This window comes from Pithys albifrons, chromosome 3 (assembly GCF_047495875.1).
Source record: "Pithys albifrons albifrons isolate INPA30051 chromosome 3, PitAlb_v1, whole genome shotgun sequence".
Taxonomy (NCBI): domain Eukaryota; kingdom Metazoa; phylum Chordata; class Aves; order Passeriformes; family Thamnophilidae; genus Pithys; species Pithys albifrons.
In genome coordinates, this window is record NC_092460.1 from 57,587,358 (window position 1) to 57,609,205 (window position 21,848).

Here is a 21,848-nt window from a genome sequence, read left to right on the forward strand (position 1 = left end):
AGGGTTATTCTTGGATTTTTGGAACATTTTCATGCTTTCCCTTCATTTTGGTAATGCTATTTGATATTGGATGCTTCAACAAGAAGAAAAGTTTAACAATTTTCCATTTGTTGATGAAAACAATATTCCATTAGCTTCAGTGATTTACCTTCTTTAAGTTTAAAAAGTACTTGCTTTTACTTATATGCAGTTTTCTTAAACATCTTGAAAGCAGAGTTTTAATTAACAAGTCAGTGGAATATATGTCTTGTACATGTGCTTTACTGACTTTGTGGCTGCCTTCATCCTTGTTGCTTTCAAACTCTTTGCAGCCCTGTGTTCTGGGATCTTTATACTCCAACACAAACTCTGAAGATTTGAGTTGGGTCAATTATACTATATTTTTAACAAAAGCCACATATACACTCTGATTTATCATGTACATCTTGTTTTCTTACGCTTATTTCAGTTACTTGAAATGCCGTGTTTGAGTTTCCATATATGTGGATTTCACACAAGTTTATAGCTGCTCAGTATTAATATTGTGGGTTTTATCTCTCTCTCTATATATATACACCTAAATATTTCTATGGAAACACATAATCAATCTGTTTTCATTAATTATATTTAGATTTGCAAATTTTGTGGATTTCAACCCAAGTGGAACATGTATAGTTTCTGCAGGTTCCAATCATACAGTGAAACTGTGGGATATTCGAATTAACAAGCTACTGCAGCATTTCAAAGGTAAAAGCAATGTAGTTTGTTTTATTTTCTTTACAAGGGACCTCTTTGCAATGAAATGTGATTTAATTATTAAGAGTATATTCTTTTATTCCTTACTGGGGAAAGTGGAGAAACAAGTCATATTGGCATATTGTAAGTATCTTCTTGTCGTCTAGCAACCCTAAAAATCCAATCTGAATTAATTTTTATTTCTTTGCATCTCTTAATTTTTTTAGAACAGAACTAAGCAAATACTTGGAGAGTCTACTGTGCCCCAGCACATTGGTTGTTTTTCCTTTAAATGAAGTAGGGTATTCTTTGAGAAGTAGAAAAGAGCAAAGAAATAAAGTGTACATTTCCTCTTAGATATCTACAGCCTTTGAATATTGTCTTCTGTAAATTAGTTCACAGAGCAGGGGTTAATTGTGTATCATTCCATCCTTCTGGTAACTACCTCATCACTGCTTCTACTGATGGTACCCTTAAGATTCTGGACCTCTTAGAAGAAAGACTTATTTACACTCTCCATGGACACAAGGTATACACAGTAGTCCCCTTTAAGTGGAGATCATTCAGTATCTTTTCAGAGGGAAAGTGGCATTTATGCCATTTTGTCTTCTATCTTACAACTTGTGCTTAAACTTTAGTGGATAACAAGGTGTTGTATTAATGCATATTATAGGTGCATAATGTTATAAGTGGTTAAGGAAATGCATCAGTTTTACCTTTGGCCATGCTTTTTACCTGTCACTTTTACAGGCTTAATGTTAAGTAATAGCTCATGTTCTGAATTAATTAAAAATCCACTCTTGATTTTCAAAATCATGTTATTTTGCACTTAGTCTTTATGTCTATTCTAAGGAGGGGGAAGCTTACAGAAGGTAATTTTTGTGAAGAGTGACAGGCATTTCCTCCCTTTCCTCTTAATGCAAAACAAACCCTATTTTTGATAATGAATCATTCAAATACATTGCCTTGAGTAATGTAATACATATTATGTGATTTTTCATTGCAGAGTTCAAGTATAAAATCTAACGAAAATGCCAGTATTTTCCTGGTATTTATTATAGTGATTGTAATGCAGCACCTTACAAAAATGTGCAATATTAACTCTTCAATCAAATTGTTTGGCAAAAATTTCACTACAGTAAAATTGTTGCTTATTTTATTAAAATGGAACAGTCTATTATATTAGATAATGGCGCCAGTGTTTTTCTCTTTGCATTAAAATACCATGATTACAGTAATAGTTTAATTCTACTATATGCTATTTTTTTTTCAGGGACCTGTACTTTCTGTAGCTTTTTCAAAAGGTGGTGAAAAATTTGCCTCAGGTGGAGCAGATGCTCAGGTTTGTGGTATTTTTCTTTAAATTAAATGACTTAATGTTTGTTGCAGTGGATGGGCGTTTAGTATAGTATGTCACAGTAACAGACCAAGTGTCCTTACATGCATTCTGTCCACTAGTGTGTTATGTATACTTTCTACTGGGTGTTATGATGAGGAGAAGACCGCAATACTAGCTACTTCCATTTTAAATACTAAAATAAAGGAATGATTTTTAAGTAAAAATATTTTAAGTGCTGCAATTCAGAGTCAATGAAGCAGTTGTGTTGCAGTTAGTATTAAGGCCTAGCTGCTCCATTAGATTTTCGCTTCTTTTGAAGTCCCTATACTTTATTTGTAAGAATTAAGCTGTACTTTTGGGAAAACCTTGGCTAGAATTGGGAAAACCTTGGCTAGAATTGGAAAAAAAGGTCTTGTGTTAGCTTTACTAATTTACTTTGGTGGAACAGTAATGAATTTTACACAGGAAAGAGCTGTTTGAGTATTTAAAATAAAAAGTTAAATTAGATAGCAAGTCATATAATTAATCTTCATCTGATGTGGTAAATTAGAAAAGTACTATCAAGCTTGGAATCATCATTCCAAACGAAAGAGCTTTTGTAGAACAAGGATGAAATTTTCAGTGTGAAATGTACATTAGTGTTAGTTGTCTTTTCCACTGTTTTCTGTTATAAAAAGCTAAAAGCTCAATGTCCACAGAGAAAGCCATAATGTGGAAATTAGCATCTTTTGAATTTACCATGACTCATGTTTATATTCGGTTTTGTGGAGTTTGAAATTTCAGCTAGTAACGGAGACGGTCTTGCAAAATGATATATATTTTCAATTGAAAACTTCAGTATCATTAGAAAGAATGCAGTCTGTTTCTGGTTTTTACTTAATGCTTCAGGTAGCATACTTTTCTGGAATGACTTGAAGGCACTCAAAGAAAAAAAAAAAATTAAAATTGCTGTCTGTCACAAAGTGTTAAGTAAGAAGCACTGCCAAGATTTGCAACCACTGGAAAAGTGAAAAGGTTACCAAACTTCCAACAGTAATTTTACAAGTGGGAAAAAAGCCCCCAGACAAAACAAACCAAACCCCCTGCTGAAAAAAAAACCACAACAAAAAACTAAAGCCGCAGAATAAACAGGAACAAGGGTTATTTATTTCTTGACCCACTGGTCTAATCTTTTCTTCTCCATACTCAAAATTTTAATAGGTTTTTTTTAAGTTCCAACATGCAACTTAGATTCCTAAGTAATTCTGAATTGTTGACCTTACCTTTCATTAGTATTTCATTTTGAGTTTTGTGGTGATTGGTATATTATACTTGACTTTAGAGGAAACAAAATGCATCTATTAAACTAGGTCACATGACAGAAGAGTCATCTGAGAAACTCTGATGATGGAAAACACCTACTGTATTAAGCCTAACACAGCCTCCCAACTGAATGCCAACATACCTTGGGAATGCCTGTCACATTGCAAACTTTTTTGAATTTGGTGACCCCTGTATTACATGCATGCTCAGTGCAGTCATGTCTTTGCCTTTCTCTTTGCCTGATTCCATGCTGTAGAACTGGTGGTGCATGGGGTCCTGGAGAGCATAGGTAAAAATCTGTAAACTGTCATGTTTCTTGACAGTTTGATGTACTGCTTTCATGCTGAATGCATGAGAGGGAAGATCCAGTTTCATCAGGAATCACTTTCTTAGTTAAATGTTGAATTTGGAAAGTAGTCCTAGTAGGTCTGATATTGAATCCTGGGTTTAGCTATCTCAAAAGCAGGCCTTCTTGATTCATTGAAGTTTTTCCCTTTGTTTTATGCAAGTTTTGGTGGGAGAGGTCTACTTATTTTGCTGTAACTTTCACTTTTAAAATGTTCAGTGCTAACCACTGTTATGTAACTACCAGTGTATATGTATCTTTACCTACAGTAAACCTAAGAACTTTATTCCTCAGCGTCCGTTTTCTGTTGGTGTATATACACGTGTACTGCACAAACATCCTACTTTGCTGACCTGTCCACAGCCCTCTTCCAGGTCTGCCAGGAGAATAGTTGTGGGACTTCTCAATTCACTGTGACTATTAGGTTACTGAAAATGTAGTGTGTGTTACTGTCTGATTTCCCAGAACATCCATAAGACTGGATAGAACACCTTTGGACTACCTCTGCATACTATGCCCTTACTTCTGCATTTGGCCATTGTGTGACTGTTGTATATTGTTTGTACCTAATTAGAGAAGGTCCAGAAACAGATTACTGTTGCTATAACACTGGAACCAGGTGTTTTAGAGTTCTGTGGAACTCTGTCACTCCTCTTATTCCCTCAAACTTTTTTGTTAGACCTGCAAGCCTTTGTAGGGGTCAGAAACTTAACAGTATATGACCTCTTGATTTGGCAGAAAAGTAACTTGATACAGGTCCAGTGGCACAGAATCTTGCTTTGTTTTATGATTATGGACATATTTTAGAGTTGAGGTTCTTTTGTTTTTTTTTTAATAAACTGAACCACATCTTTCAGACTTGAGGCACAAGATACTCTGGGGAAGTGCCTGTGTTGTAGTAGAGCTCAGACTAAATGGTCACTGCAGGCTCATTATGATGTAATGCTCTATTAGTAATAACAGACTTCACCGAATAGTTATGTTTTGAGCACTGAATAGACTTCAAGTTGTTACTGATATGATGGCTTCTTACAGGTATTACTGTGGAAAACCAACTTTGATTCTTTTGATTATAAAGAAGTTCTTAAACACAATTTTAGAAGAACACATATTGATGATCCTCCTCATCTTCTTGATATATACCCGAGGTCACCTCATGTCCATGATGAAAAACTTGAGTCAGTTGAGGTGAGTGCAATAAATTATCTAATATAGGAAACTAGAAACTTTTGTAAAGACTGTCTGGCATTTATAGTTAAATGTGTTCTATACATACCAGAGAGCTTTTTATCGTTATGTATAATATTCTGGAAGCAACCCTAATCTATGAATCCACGTTAAGGTTACTAGTCTAGCTGATGCTGTCAGATTTATGCTGAAATTCCTTTCATGCTTCTTGGATAAGTCTGTACTCTACATCTGAATTAATCAAAATATGGGTGATATTCTGGTTTCTGAAGCAACGTGGCAAGTGTTGCAGAAGGTACCTGGATTTAAAATGAGCTTTAGAATACTAATCAAAATACATCATTATAAGCAGGACAAAGTGGCATTGTTACTGAAAGTCACATGCTTGGTTCTCACAAGTTGTTCCTTTTTCCAAGACCAATAGGTATCATGGGAAGATCTTGATATCTGTCTAAAAGTTTAGAAATACTTTCTAGGCTAGTAGTGTGTTTTATGTCACTATGTAGTCTGATTTCCTGGTAACTTCATTCTTGAACTACTTTACTGTCAAAGCAGCTACTGGCATCCCTTGCAAGTATTGGAAATTAGAGAACCAAAGTAAAATATCAAGTATCCTGTGTCAGTATTTGAAAGAAATCCTCTGTTTGTCAGATTGTCTAAAAGCAAATTGGTAAACAGTACTATGCCTTTGATTGTTTATGCTGTATTTGTGACTGTCCTTGATAGAGCTTCTGCATGGTGATTGCCTGTACTTTTATCTAGTTTGATTTCTCCAGGTGCCTCTACTGTTAAAGAGCTGTATCAGAGATGAATTTTGAAAATTTTTGGTTCTTGTCATATACTACCAGAGTACCATATAAATTCACCATTACCTGGTTGTGTTAATATAAAAGGTAGATACTGCTCCCATGGCATTTGTTTCCTGCTCAGAGTTTTTAAACATTGACATTTGGGGATATTGAGGGGGTTTTTTGGGTGGATGGGTGTGTATGCAATATGAATATGCGCAATATGAATAGTATAAAGACTGAAAACACTTTGGTGGAGGAGGGGAACTCTGATAGAATCCATCACTAGGATTTCTCATGTGCCTGGTTCTATTGTCAAGTTGGATGAGAAGGTTTCTGTGTTTATCATTTTGGTCAAAGCAAGAACAGGACAACTGCATGTATGACAAGGTTCATAAATAAACTTCTGTGCTGAACTTTCATATTCATTGTAAAGTCAATGAATGAAGTTAAGTTTACTGGTACCAGCCTTCAGAATAGTTGGTCAGTGCCAGAACAAACTCAATCACAGCATCTGCCAGCAGATTTAAGCTACTCTTGCCACATCAACAGTTTGTTTCAAGTTCCATTCAGATTGCACCCAGTTATAACATGTGCTGAATAAACACAGTAGCCTTCATCTGCAGGGTTCAGTAGCTTACTTTTCAGGTCCGTATTTCCAGACCTCTGATGCTCAGGTGCTTGGCAAAGATGTGAATATATTCTAAAGCAACTTTTCAGAATATTTTTTCCTGTTCCTGATCCCAGGTAATTGAGAAGCGCTGGAAAAGCACTAATGAGTTCAGGCTAAAGTTAAACTAAGGCTGGGAAGCACCTCATTGTCAATACTGAAAGGGCACATCAAGGAAATGTGATAGTTGAATGTTAGCTTTGACAGATTCACTTAACATATTGTCTGCATTTATTCATGGCTGCAGCATCTGTAGCTGCTTATGGGTTCCTGGGTTAGCTGCTCCAGAGTGGTGAAAGCACTCTATGACTTTGGCATTTGTCATAGCAAACTTTTGGACTCGTCGTAGTATATTTTCTGTCCTGATTTCAGGATTTTAAGAATAGGGTTTTGTGTTTAGTTTTCTATTAACATTGCATTGTCAGTAGAATGTATTTCTTTCAAATAAAAATGAAGTGTATTAAATTCTTTGAGACAAAACAGGGTCTAATAGTTCCACAAGACTCATACTATTGTCATGTACTGTATTTTTATATTTGTAATTAAATAACATAGTAATAGTTATTCGGATCTGTTTTGCATCTGATTTTCAGAATTAATGTAATAATATAGTAATTTAGGCAAAGTTAAGCTGAAGTTATCAAGTTTTGTTGCTCCGTATGTATTTTCCTGGTTTTTTTATTGCCCCTCCTGTCTGTCTTAACAAAACTTACGAGATTTTTGTTATGATGAGGAAGAACAGACCTCATCAACTGAGCACAAACGTAATTATCAAGACAAAGCTAGCATCAGGTTACTGCCAGCAGTCTTATGATTTAGTGGCACTAATGGTGCTTGAAATTTTTTCGTGTTCTGTCTTCTTAAATATTTACTCATGTAATTGAGAGAAAGCATCATGTCTAGCCCCCCTGTGCTATGCTGTACTCTGAAGAAGGAAAAAAAAAGTATTTTTGTCCTTCTTTGGTTAAAACTTTTTTTTAATATCCCAACCTCTTTCTAAGCCAGAGGCAATGGAGAGAATTTTAGCATTAGGCGGTTCCACCACAATACCACCCTCATCTTTCTTTGGGTCATCATGTTTCTAATATATAAGGGAAAGGAAGGATTGAATCACATATATGTCAGAGGGAGCTTTTGGAGATCGATCATCTGTTCTTCTTGTCAGTGGGACATAAAGTTGGCTGTGTCTAGTTAGAGGGCCTTGAAGAGGGATGGAGATTCCCCAGTCTTTCTGGTTGATATATTCCACTACACCATAGCAATTGTAATGACACAGTTTTTCCTAGTTATCTCATCTACACCTCAGATAATATGCAGAACTGTTTCCTTTCTCTTTATTTTCTTCCTTTGTCTTCACAGTTCTATGAATGGGGTAATATAATTGATCTCAACTAAACAGAAGTAATAGTATTCTAAGAGACTTGGTAACATATGCAAGAGTTATAGGCAGGCAGAGGAGGCAGTTCAGATATGGGATATTTAGAAGCATAGATGACCATTTAAGTTTGTTACAAGCCACTAGAATGTCATCTAGGCACTTGATATGTGTTGTAATGCATTGCCCTGAGTTATGCCGAGCTGGTTTCTTCAGCTGTGATCAGAGACGCAGTTGCAGTGTTTTCACACATAACAGTGTTGGAAATGCTGTTTCAAATAAAGCAGCTTGCACAAGGGCATTAGGTATTGCAAGTATCACCTGGTATTTTGCCTTCAGAGCTTGTGTGTACTTTCACCTTGCCTCATAACTTTTCTGTATTCACTCTTCCAAGCTATACACAGAACCAGTAATAAAGTCCCCTTCTCTAGTTTTTTTTTCTCTCTACCTACTTATTTTTGACACATAATTAACTTTTATGAGGAGTTCCTTACTTGTATCTCCTCCTCTTCAGACCAACAGTAGCCTGAATTTTAAGTGTTGAATTTCCTGTTCTTACAAATCTTTACAACTGTTCTCCAACTGCACTGATCAGACTATTTGGAAATGTAAATAAATGACTTGCTCTCTGAAGGCACCTACTTTTTTCTATTGACTGTAGAGGTAATCTTGGATGACCAGCTCAAATATAGGTGTCTAGCAGTATGTCTAAGTTTAGCTGAGGTAAATTCCTGTCATTGTCTCTCTGTCACAGAAGGACCTTTTGGAGTTATTTGAAAACAGTATGTTTAATCAGCAATGCAGTTTTATTGAAATATACTAAAAAATGCATTCCACTTGGTGACAATTGTATTTCTGAATTTGCCATGTTTGTACAAAATTGACATTTCCTATGCTAGAGACTTGTTTATAATAGATGAAAGATAGAAAAAAGTTTCCTTTCAAAAGATAGCTTTGAGGATTGAACAATATTAAGGTACGTAGAGTTTATATCTTGAGCATAAATAGCTTCTCTTGATTTAGTTATATCTTAAATTTTCAGTGTAATTTCGGTTGTAAATATTTTCTTAGATGAAAATCTGCATGTACACTAGGTGGCAGTAGAAAAAAGAATATATGGCTTGCTTAGCTTGTGGGCTCTAGTCTAGAACAAAGAACAGTGTTTAATCAAATTGAAAAATGATTTTCTCTTGGTATGTTTGGAGACACTGTTTCACAGGTAGCTGTATCACTTTCCTAGGAAATACTTTGTGAGAGTCGTTCAAAACTTCCTCTGTTAATTTTATTAATTTTTCTAATGCATGGAAGGTTCTATAGAAACATTTCTTCAAATATGTTTTCTTGTGTAATGGATCAAAATGTGATAATTGTATTATCATATTAGAAGATGGTAATGAAAATACTTATATATGCATTTGCCAGGTAATTAAAGCAAAGCTTTGAAAGAGTGCTTTTGAAAACCTTTAATACATGACAGTTCTCCCTACCTTGCTTTTTTAGTCTTCTGGTTTTTCTGTCTTGTGTCTTAAAGTTAAGTCTTTTCAAATATGTTTGGTAAGATTATTTTACAGCCAACTGCATCACCTTGTTAGGAAATGTCAAGTCATTTGGAACTTTAACATTTAGAGTAATTCCATTATCTCATTCATTTTTAGTGCTATATTAAACTAATATTTGTAAGAAGGATTTCTCTACAGCCTTCATGTTTTTGTGTTCATTTCTTTAGACACTTTTTTTTTAGATGTTCTTTCTGACTAGTTGCTTAATGGTTTTATATTTCTTTTTTTTTAATATGGCTTATGATAGTTGCTGCACCAGTAGTCAGTGTTTACAGTGCTCCTCATCATCCTTTTGTCTCTGATAAAATAGTAAGCAGCTCTATATGCAGAGGAACTTTCATTGCAACTCCAGGATGTGACACTTCCACATAAAGAGTGCATTTTCTGAACTTAATAGTACCATATATTTACTTAGCAACTTGTCTCAAGAAAAGGATTTTATTAATTCTGCAATATCTTTGATGTATGTAACAAGGAGATGTTATCTCAAAGAGGATGTTTCAAGAGCTATTAGTAATAATACTACAGTAGCTCCTCCATATTAAAGTAGTGATAGGTGTTAGGCACCTGCTGTCCTTCTGCAGAATCCTGCAGATGCATTGTCCTCTCTTTAGTGCTCAAATGATGCATGTCAGAAAATTACTTTAGTCTTAGCTGCCTGTAGTAAGATTGATGCTCTAATAATGCATGAATTATATTTATTGCAGGACTGACTGAATGTCAGAAACAAATTACTCTGGTTGTGATGGGCACTGAACAAGCGTAAGCTCTTTGAGACAGTTGCCTGTTTAATCTCAATAGGCATGGTATTTATAGACAGGGGAAAAAAGTAAAAGATGCAGTTTCTTCCTCACTTTAACACTGAAAAAGTGGTAAGCAATACTCTATTAAGAGGAGACTTACATTAATCATGTTTCTGTTGAGATGATGTCAAGCAGAAGTCCAGTTAAAATGGTAGAACTTTTAGCTAAATAGAAGGTTATTACTTAGACCTTGTTACCTGGCTTTGGTTCTCCTTTCTTCCTTTCTTTCCTCCAAATGTATTTGAAAAAATTGGAAGAAAACATGACTTTTTCCTAATATCTACAAATGAAGGAGTAGATCCTAATATCTACAAATGAGGGAGAATTTTAAGTGCTCACCTATGAGGGCCCTGTAGCAGAATGGCTTTTCCGGATTGTCCCCGAGTCCCTGCTTATTCTTGATGGATGCAACTATAGTCTGAAGACAGAAAAAAAGAGGTCATGGATGAAGAATGGCTTGTTGAAACTGAATCAAAGGAAGAGCTAGTCAGAAAAGTGAACAAGCTTAAAAACAGAATTAAGATCTCCCCTTAAGGAAGGCTTGTCATCTCTCATTTGTAAGTGCTGCAAAGCGTGAGAATCACTTTCACCCTGAATACTCTGGTAATATCTGTATTTAAATGTTTCTTTACCTTCTAGCTTGCTAGTAAATTTCCTTTGTCTTCTTTCTCCACTAACATTTACTGAGGAAGTTCTTGCTTCTATTAATTTTAAGCTAAACTTCTGCAGGTGAGTTACAGAAATCCAAATGAACTGAATGAAAAGTCTTCAGGCAATACAAGATGCTATTGCCCTCCTTCCCTGGCTACTAATTCCAGATATAAGATCGCATTCTAGCTACTAAACAAACATGTCTGTGACCTAAAGGTCTATATGCCAATGTATAGATGTTACCATCAGGGATTTTAACTTGTGGAAACAGTAACACTAAAACAGTTGATGAGTGAGGAGCTCTGGCGGAGACAGAGTTGTGGCAGTCAGATGAAATGGTATGATTTTTGTCTTGAAAAGGCAAAATAAGATTACCCTTGTAATCCAAGAGACTTTCAGCAACTAAAATATAACCCCATCACTAGGTAAGTGTGAGTTTTGGGATTCTTGTTTCTTTTTTCCACTTTCAATACAATGGTTGGAATTAATGCTCTTTCTGATAAGGCTGCTGTTGTATTGCTGATTAAAAGTTGAAAAGAAAGAAGTTCACTCATTTTTACATCAGACTTCCTGGCGATTTGAAGGTTGTCTAGTCTTTCTGTGAGTTTTGCCAATTCATAAAATAATGAAAATAGTAATTCTGCACATCATACTGAGAAGGCAAACATATTAGGCTGTGATATACCTAGACAATATATTGGTAGAGAAAATACACACAAAAATTTTTATAGAGAGGTTAATCTGATTCTTAGGTGAAACCATAAGATACATAAAAGCAGCAGCTTTCTCAAACTTTATATTCTCTGATATTTTGTTAATGCTTCACTTTCAGGAAAGGATGTTACCAAAATATAACTAAAGCTACAGATTAAGTCCTATAACAGACAATAAGCAAGTAGTCCAACTGTGATACTAAGGGCAAAATTGCAGATGTTGTGATGAGATGTCAGATCAATCAGCCTCTGACATTGTCCCAGTGTAAAGTAGTTTTTCCTGTGGTTTCAGGAACAGTGTCATTTGTTTGGTCAGTTAACTTATCAGAGATTCCAGTGTTACCTCCTACCTAATTTCCACAATGGTATTTTTCAAGTTATTTTGGCAAAGTTGGTACATAAGGAGTAAGCATGTCAACAGTCTATCTGTTTGTGGTACATGACTTGAGGAACTTGAATGTGAGTTAGGAACTGATTGACCTGGACTCTGCTAAGTGTGTGATCCATTTCTTTTTAAGTCGTATTTCCATTTCCATGCTGCTGTTGAAATAGTAACATCATAATAAATATTCAACAGGTCAACCCTACATTTGATGTGACTGATACACAAACACCTGACCCACCTATCACAGAGATTAGATCCACTTCATCCTTCGGTACTCTGGTAAGTTGCTTTAAAAACAAAACCAAACAAAAACAGAAAAACAAAAACACCCAAAGAAAAATGATAAGATGTAGCTAACATATTGTCAGAAACATGCTCTTTCTGTTCATATGAATGAAATATGTGTTTAACAATTGATGAGTACTCAGAACTCAATATCCTAAATGCCAAACTTAAGCTTTCTGTTACAGTTACCAAGCCTAACCAGAAGATGGTGTAATAGCATTTATGTTATACCTGTAATTTTACCCCTATATAAACAGAAATTCTATTTATAAGCCCATGCTAATTACATCTAAATATTACCATTAAAATTTGTGGTTTATTCTCAAACACTTTTTGTAACTCTGTCTTTATCTACAAATAATGGGAAACCTGAAGAATAGCTGTCTCACTGATATAATTCCAAAAAAGGCTTTTTAGTTTTTCTCCTTTTAAGGCATTTAATAGTTCTCTAGGAGGAAAAAAAAGTAACACATTTTAAGACAGAGTGATAGGATTAGAGCCTTCTAATGTTAGCTGTACGTATGACATTGGTATGGCATGTGGGAGGAAAGGAAGGCAACGTTTTAGCGGTAGTTTCGTAGGAGGAGAAATATGCTCTCTTGGTATGAAACCTAAAAGACATGCTGTTCTAGAATTAGATTAAAATGAGAATTTTTCTCTTAGCTCTGAGTCTGTTCCTGTGAAGGCATAAATTGTATCTTGAGGAATTTTAGTTACGATAAAAAGAGTTTGTGTGGTTGAAGAGTTAATACATGTGAATAAGCAGCAGGTTTGGTTTCTTCTGTTCTATTTTGTCATGAATGCTTTATGAAAGGTGTGTTGTGAAGATACTATATAAAATCCTTTAAGATCATGATACAGAGGCTGATGAGAAACCTTTATTTCAAAACAAATAATCACTTGTATTTGAGAGGTGATAATGTATTTTAAGGTTTAACAGTTGTTGTGTTGTGTTTTCACAATGGAAATACAGTTCTTTAAGATAACATATGTCAAAAGTATTTTGTACACTTACATAACTTGTGTAAGTGTGTGTTATATTGTGGTTTTCTCTTCATTTTCTCTTTTCTGTATAAATACATGTAGTTAGTTTCAGCATAAACCTGGTTTGAAGGGGTTTTTTTTCTCTCCCTCTTCTTTTTCCCTTGGCTGGTTGGGGGGAGGAGGAGCCTTTTTCACTCTGTCCTGAACAGTTGGCGTTTTGCCAGCTCAACCCAGGACATCTACTTAGTAGGCTTGACTGATAGTGGATTGTAGTGTGTATAATTTATTGACTTCCTATCACTTTTAAATACTCTGTTCATCACTTGCTGCTCATTACAGAATTCAAATGTATGTTTATACTGTAATTCTTTATTATGTACCTATAAGTCTGCCAGTCAGTCTGCGATAATTCTTCTAATATGAAAGCAGCTTATAAAACTTTGTCCAGAACTCATTGTAGGAATACATTGACCCAATAGATTCAACATCCTTTTGACTGCTGTCTGGCTTTACAATATTAATTATAAAGATGTTGCTTCAAAATACCTGCCTTTTGACCATGTCAATAATCAGTGCTTCTTATTTTTCCCCTCCAATATATTAATCTACTGTTCATCATTGATTCTCACCTTTCTGCATTTCAATGTCCACCATTACATGTTTTTCCATCTAGAAACATTGCTGTATCCTTGCTACTGAGACTGTAGCCTTAAGGACAACTGTCCTGTTCAACACACCACTGTTGACACAAGTTCAGGAATCATTTGCGTGTTTTCTTTGCCACTTGTATCCTTAACACTTTCTCCAACTTTGTCAACCTATCTGGTCCTCCCTGCTTTCTAATGTCAACTCATCTTTTAGTGTCATCTGTCTGCTGCATTATTAGCTTCTGTTGTTTGTGGAATTATCACCCATTTTTAAATCAGGCCAGCCACCTAGATTCTTTGTGTCTTATTTCTAAAGGTTTCTGGATCTCAGTGACTTGGACCTTTTAATCTGAAATTGGCCCAATTTCACTCATGTACGGAGGTTTGATGTGTTCTTCATAAGAAACAAGGGGGTAAGGCCAGATGTTGGATTTCTTCCAATCACACCTTTACTGCCAGATTTCCTCTTGACACAGTTTGTCTTCACTGGAGTGGTACTGCTTTTGTGCTTTATTTGTGCATTTTTTCTTAATCCTTCTCTAACTTGAGGTTGCAAGCCTCTAATCTAATTTATAATCCTCCCTAATTCGTGCCTCTCTCTGATTCCAACCCAATGGGTTACTCTTTTTCCACTGGTTATCGAAGACAATCGCTCTGCACCTTTTTTTTTCCCTGCAAACATGTCAAGACCCATGTTAAAGCTCTATATGACTTTTTGGTCCAACTTCTACTAAAATTCTTGTTCAATGTATTTATCACACATGGGATGCATCGTGGTCTTAAAAACTCATTGGCAAGTCTCTCAAACACTGAAAGTAGCTAATCAACATATTTACTTCAGTTTTTCTACCGAAGAAGAGAGACAACCTTTCTTAGATCACTGTCTCAAGTATTTAAAGACTCACAGTTTCTCTGGGACACATAACAACATTGAAGCCTTTGCAGGTTCTGTGTTGAGCTCCCTGAAATATCTTCAGGAAAATGGGAAGTCTGTGCCAAACCTCGTAATGTTTTGTTGAATAGCTGTCAAAATTTGACAGTCAGTGGGCACACTTCCATAGGTCTCAATCTGGTCCAGGAAATAAGAGAAAGTGCTCTTCTTATTGAGAATCTTTTCTTCAGCTGGAATTGTGTCCTGTCCTTCCACTTTATGGGAATTATGCTATTACTGCCTCTAAGATGACTTGGGACAGACCAAAAAGGTATTCCTTTTCTTCCCTTCTGTAAAGATTTGTTAATGAAAATGATGGAGTAGTATAGGTTGGCAGTGATGACTGCAGGCATTTCCTCTAACCTTTCACTTACAAAGGCCAGCTTGGATCAGGTTCTTAAAACCCTTGTCCAGTTCATTTGTTAATAATATGTAAGGTTAGAGGTTCCACCACCTCACTGAGCAGCTTGCACTTGTGTTTGATTGATGGAAATATTTTTTTTCATAATATGTAGCTAGAATATCCTATTTTCCAACATACCTATTGCCTCTAATTCACAGTGATCTTCTAATAAGTATCTGTGTCTGTCTTCTTTCTATCCACTCATTAGATATTTAAGATGGCAGCAAGATCTCCCTGTATCCTCTCTTCCTTAAGGCTGAGCAAACCTGGTTCTCTGCCTTTGCTTTTATATCATGTGTTCCAGCACCTTCACCATCTTGTTCACCCTCCACTGGACTTGCTGCAGGATGTCAATGTCTATCTGGGATGAAAAAGCCTGAAAGAGAACACAGAACTCCATATAACTAAGCTATCAAGTAATCAAGTATCACTGTCACCTGTTCTTGACAGTAGTCTGCCTGGAGAGGACTTGAAAAACAAAAATTTAAAAATTTAACACTCTCGATTTTTTATTATGAATTTAAAATTTATGTTTAGATATTTTCTTAGCAGTCCATTTATATTTTTGAACTGTAGCTGTATGAGAAAATACTGGTATTACCTCTTCCTCCCACTACTCCTCCTCTTCTCAAGGAATTTTAATTTCTTCCTTCATCAAAAACAACAATCCATCACAACTTCCACACTTAAAATGCCTGCTTACATGTTTTTTTTTTAATTTAGTTGTATTTTCTTGCTTCAAAGATTAAGCTAAGATGTGCAGCTACGAATGTTCTGTTAGGGATTTTGCTGGAAAACACTTAAATTATTAAACTGCCTGAATTGCAAACACCTTATCTTTTCATCTTGTGTTCTAACTTAGTTGTAAGGCCAGTTCTTTTTGAACATGGTAAAAAACCTGTTTTAATCTCAGATTCACACTGATGCAAATTCCTTTGTAAACTTAGTGAAAGGAATGTAGTTGTTATGTCAGTATAAAAACTCAGTGTAATCTTCAATATGGAGTTGCTTTCTCTTGGACTACAATCACAAAAACATGAAGAACCTCCTGTCTGTGTATTATTATGGTTAGGAAATAGCTTTGAATTTGATGATTCATTTATTCACTTCTCCTGGGTATTACTGAAACTAGTGTAAAAATGAGTCATGTACGCTTAGCTAATTAGTATTTATGCAGTGCCCTGACTTTTCCAATGATAAGAGTCTTCATATGTTGCAGTTACTAGTAATTTTGTGTGTTCTAGCCTTTTGCACTCTGAAAATGTTCACTGAATTGGGGTCAAGGTTTGGGTGCTGGGCATTGTGTTTCTTTGTCCTTTCTATTTCACTGAAGACTGAAAGCATTACTGCCTTTCTCCCACCTCCTCTTCTCTGTGTATCAAGCTGCTTAAGCTTAATTTCTGAGATATTGAAGAGGAAAAATTGGAATTCTGTTTCCCTTTGGGATTATTTCCTTCTGTTTCATCCTTTAGTTTTAGTCTAGAGGGAGGTTGGGTTTTTTCAATTCTGTAAGGCAATATGTTGGTAACCTCTGGTCCCTGATAAGCTATTGGGAACAAGGGAAAGTTGATGGTGTCTCTGTAGTTTTTACCGACAGCAGCAGGAAATCACTGTAGAGGCTCTTTAATGTTCCATCTCCTGCCCTTGCTCATGTAAACAGGATTTGGAGGAAGCAAAGCAGTGTACTGTAATCTGGAAGTCAGAATGTCTGTGCTGGCTGGGAGATGTTTGCTGTTCTTTCTCTTCCAATGCTATTTAACACTGAAAACATGACATGCTTATTTTTTGTTTACAGTGCAACTTCTACAAAGTTAAGACTGGATTAATTACTGAATGAGGAAATATAAGGATTGTTTGTGTTTGGAGCAAAAAAAAACATACTAAGTTCTAAAATGAAAGGTTTATCTGTACTGCATTTGTAGTAGGTGTCGATGCAAAAAATAGATGTATCCGTACTCTTGATTTATCCTGTACACATTGCTTTTGCAGTATATATTTCAGGGCTTAGATATTTTTGACACACTTTTCTCTGCTGTTATTTTAAATACAAAAAAATCCCAAACCTCACAACTTAAAAGACAGCACATGTATTTGGAAAGACAGCAATTATGAATGAAAAAATTTCATCTATTCTTCCATTTCTGTTTACATGAAAGTTTAGTCTCCTATTCTTCCTCCTCAAAACTTAATTTGAAAAGATCTTGGAGTAATGTCTCTTTCTTGCATGGCTTAATACAACTCTAGAATCCTGTAGGAGAAGATGACAATAGAAATTATATCTTAAAAACTATTTTTAAAATCTAAAAACATTGCATATTTTCTTACCATGCAACTTCAAATTTATTCTGATTTATATCCTTTCCTGGGTTCAGACTTACATGCAAATAAACACCAACTGTCTTCAGTGAGGTTCAGGGGAGGAGAAAAGGGAGAAGGGAATAATAGCACTTTTATCCATAAACCATCTCCTCTGGGGCTGAAGTCCAGTTCATAAGGGAACAGCTGGTGGACTAAAACTCATATGGCATCTTCACTGTGCAGAGTAATTGCCTTTACTGCTTGTTAGAGCTCATCCGACAGCACAACCGTTTTCTGTAGTTCGTGCAAGTGAATCCTTCTCCTTGTTCAATCTTGCTTTTAGACAGGCAATTTTTAGTATCAGCTTACAGCACACTCTAGGCAGACTTTTCTATTCCTTGTGTGCTATACAGGTACAGTGTGTGTGGGTTGTGGAAGAGGATAGGCTGCCTGCTTCCCACAACTGTGCAGCTAAACATGTTCAGCTGCTCTTAAGGAAGGGAAGTCTCCCATTACTCCCAAAGGCTACACCTAATCCACCTGGAAAACCCATGAGGCAGTAAAGATACCTTTTTCTGTTCCCCAGCAAAACACCTTCCAAAGAAGATATGGTGTATACAGACAAAATAACTTGTCTTCTGTCACAAGTGCCAAAAAGATTAAGTGTTTTGTTTATTGAACAGTGAATTTCTAAACTTCTGTTTTGAGCTGCTGTAGAGGGACAGGCATGTTTAAAAAGATTTGTTTACTGTATCTTAAAAGCAATATGCTTTGATACCACTATCATCAAATAAAGCTTAAAGATCAAATACTTGAAGATGAACTCAATGTATGTAATAAAAGAAGAATATGATCCAAATGGTCCTTGAATTTTGCAGCATTCCTGTTCTAACACAGCATGTAATTGCTATTTTACAAGGGGAGAACAGGAAATATGTTGTGCCTCTACATAATTAAGTAATAATACATGTCCTGATGTTCCTTAATAGGCTTCATTATATTCTCTGAGTGAACTAGAGCTTGAGAGAAAGTAAAGTTTTCATTGGATTTTGAATTCTGAATGTGGGCCCTAGAGAGTGTCAGAATATTTCCTATACTATTTTTAGCCTCCTTTCCTGAGGAAATGTACCTTAGGAGATTGTACTGTTTATTTGTGTGTCACTGTTCTGTCTCCCTAATAATTTTAGAATCAATTAGTTTGTGGGTTGGTTTTTTAATGAAGTTTGGAAATAAGCAATTAGAATAAGGAAATATATTATCACTGTAACCTAAGCAAAAGCCAGTGGGATGTGACGCTGAATTCACTGATACTGGAATGGGCATGGACTAGCTGCTGGTGACCTGCCCTGTAACAGTGTCACAGCACATACAGAGGCAGCTTGAGTTAGGATAGAATAGGAAGCTCAGGAGAGGGTCCTAACAGGAAAAATTTACACGCATACACATTCTATAATATAACTGGCTTTTTAGAATTGGCAAAATTTTACTTTGTGTATGGTCTTAATCCTGGCAACGATGCAATGCTTCAGGAATGGTTTTCAGGTTGATCCATGTCTATATGTCTATATATTGTTCATTTAGTAAATCAGCACCTTTCTGGGAACTAGAGGGTTGGAAGTTCCGGGTATTACTTCTCTTTCAGTTTCCTGAGGTGCTGTACATGTACACTCTGACCTTGTCTGCTCAAGCAATGTTCTCCTCCGCTTTGACTGGAAATCTAAGCTGTGTTCACAGTTCTCACAGCTGATTCTGTGGCATGCAGAAAATGCCCGACAGCTATCAGCCCACACATCCAATAACAACTGGTTACTTCCTCTTCCTGGGGAAGAGTAACATCCTTTGAGAAAAAGCATCCCCTTAGGAATGCAGGAACAGCAACAAGCTTTTCACACAGGAAATTACTACTCTAGCACTTGTAAAAAAGTGTTTCTGTCACTGGGATTGTCAGTCTGTAATGAGCTTCCTGCTGACCAAGATGATGAATTAGTACTGATCTAAATGCCATTTTTGAGTAATTTAGCTTAATGGAAGTTAATGAAACTAACTCTGTTACCCTGCAAGAATCTGGTTTAATTTTTTTCATTCAATAACACAAGTTTTGAACTCCATAGTGTTCATGGAACTTTGAGTTCCGAGATTGCACATTTTGTGGGGCTAAGAAACAAGGTAATGCTTAGTTTAGTTCATAATGTGTGACTCTCTTAGAGCAGGTTCCAAGGTTTTATTTTTCTTAAGTTGCATAATAAAGCTAAGCTACAGATCAAGCATGTCAGAAAACAAGATGCTAAAGCTGAAGTACTGCCCTTGAATTATCCTTTGTTCTTTAATACTGCTGGAGTCTAAGTTGAGCACTGCATACTTGCAACTGTGTGGTAGAAACTTGACTATAAAATTAAATTTGTATGTCTAAAACCAATGTGTTATTCAAAATTGTTAATGCAAGTTTGATACAAAAGCAAACACTTTAATTCTGCTTAAATATTTGCGCTTTTTTTCCTAAATGACAGTGCTTGAAAAAGTGCTAGCAAATTCTCTTTATCACTTAGAGTACGGTAATCTCTAAACCCAGACGGTGGTTTCTGCCTAAAAGCTTGTTTGAGTGTTTTCCAAATATATCGATTGTTCTAACACATCTCTTCTTGAAGACATGCTGCATTGCTATCTAGATTGCAGTAGGAGATGTAGTTACTTGTTTAATGTGAGATAATGCAAACACTGAGTCAGATTCAACAATTACATAGCTTGCTTAAAACAAGATTGAGCAACAAGGGCAAAAATGTTCCTTTTTGAGATAGGTGTTTGATATAGAAAAACTCTGGAAGCATCTTGACTTGTATCTTCCACCGAAATATTTTTGGTGTCAGAAATTAGGTTGGACAATGCTAAAGGATGATTTCACAGTTCTTTTAACAACTGTTTTTATCTGGTTAATTCCATCCAAGTCAATTCCCTGTTCTGTTTAGCTATCTGAACACTAATACGAGCACAAAGGAAATAATGAGGAAAAAATTATTTAGAGATTTAGGAGGAGATTTAGCACTGACTGTAACCTGACTGAATGGGCCAATGTCCATGGAGCCATGTATCCAATGTGCTGTAACACATACAGGTGTACATGTATGACACAGCCAAACATCATCTTAAGATGCAATGGGGAAAATATGAGCAAAGGAGGTGGTAGTAATGGCTTCCTTTTGTTCAGGCTGTAGGTGTGTTGGATTCGGTTACTTTTTTTCAGCCTAAGAGAATTCAGCTTGCTTTCTTCTGTCTACATGGGTGTAACCTAAACAGCAGGTAACAGACAGAGGCTGAATGGAGGCAGCTCCATTCTTTTGCTTGAATTAGAAGCACTGTAAAGTAAAAGTTGAAAGTATATGACATCAGAGAAAAGCAAGTGAGAAACAGTCTATGGCTAGTCATTAGGTTGCTCTTCTGGAAGAGAAACACTGGATTCTGTTGCCCTTATGCATTTTGCAATAAATAATACCTGGGGGGAAGAAAAGAGGAGGAGCTGAGTGACACCATCAGTGGAGATACATGGCGTTACTGTTCTGAAAAGCTGTTTGGTTGGTTTGGGTTTTGTTCTTTTTTTCTCTGTATCCCTTCACAGTATGGTTCTCTGGTTGTAGCAGTTTGGGTTGCTGTGAAGGAGGGATGTAGGGATAGAGATGCTGTCCTTTGGCATGTTCTAACTGCATGGGAATTGTACTTCCTGAGCGCCAAGATGCGAGTTCAATACTGCATGTCATGTACCTGACCCATAGACATTGCAATACAACTCTGAGTTAACTGTTGCAGTATTCTTATTGTAAAGGAGCACCCCTTTCTTGCCACAGAGAGTTACAAGAATTACTTTAACCTATTCTTAGATAAACTAGTATCAAATGTTCCTCACTGAGAAGATAACTCTTCCAAGACATTATTTATTCTTACAAGTGTAATGGAGCAGTACAATACTTTTTGTCTAGTAGTTTCAGATAGTTGCATGTAAGAATATACTGTAATTCTTCACCCAATAACCTTATCACATTAAAGTTTTATCATTTTGCCCAGTTATATATTATGTCTTTGTAGATCTTTTCGACACGTGTGCTTTCTATAGTGTATTATTCTGTAGTGTCTTCTCTGATGTCTTGCATCTGTACATAAGTTGCATATTGACTGCTGAATGAAGTTAGATTGCCAAGTAAACCTGACTGTTTTAGTTGTTTCCAGGATGCCTTTTTGTCACCTGTAAACTCAATTTTCCAGATTGTCGATACTTTGGGACTAAAGCAAGACCAAATTTCAGTAGAATCACTAAAGCCAGTTTAATTATGTAGAGACTTGTCAGGATCGATTCACAATATATAGCATGGAAGGAGTCCTGCCAGAAATGGGCTTGTGAAGAGAATTAACCAGCCACTGATAATGCTTTAACAACTGATGTTTGTAATGTTTGAATGCACAGAAGGTCTGGTGAAGTGC

The 21,848-nt window shown here is 36.0% G+C and overlaps 1 protein-coding gene across 5 annotated transcripts in view; it reads left to right on the forward strand.

The window, feature by feature from the left end:
- Nucleotides 1–21,848, forward strand: part of POC1B (POC1 centriolar protein B) — a 52,717-nt gene that overhangs the window by 12,157 nt on the left and 18,712 nt on the right. For all 5 annotated transcript variants that reach the window (XM_071552111.1, XM_071552116.1, XM_071552115.1 and 2 more), the window contains 5 exons: nt 611–726; nt 1,110–1,243; nt 1,988–2,056; nt 4,737–4,889; nt 12,026–12,112. In XM_071552111.1, coding sequence (XP_071408212.1) covers nt 611–726; nt 1,110–1,243; nt 1,988–2,056; nt 4,737–4,889; nt 12,026–12,112 — 559 coding nt within the window. The remainder of the gene's footprint in view (nt 1–610; nt 727–1,109; nt 1,244–1,987; nt 2,057–4,736; nt 4,890–12,025; nt 12,113–21,848) is intronic.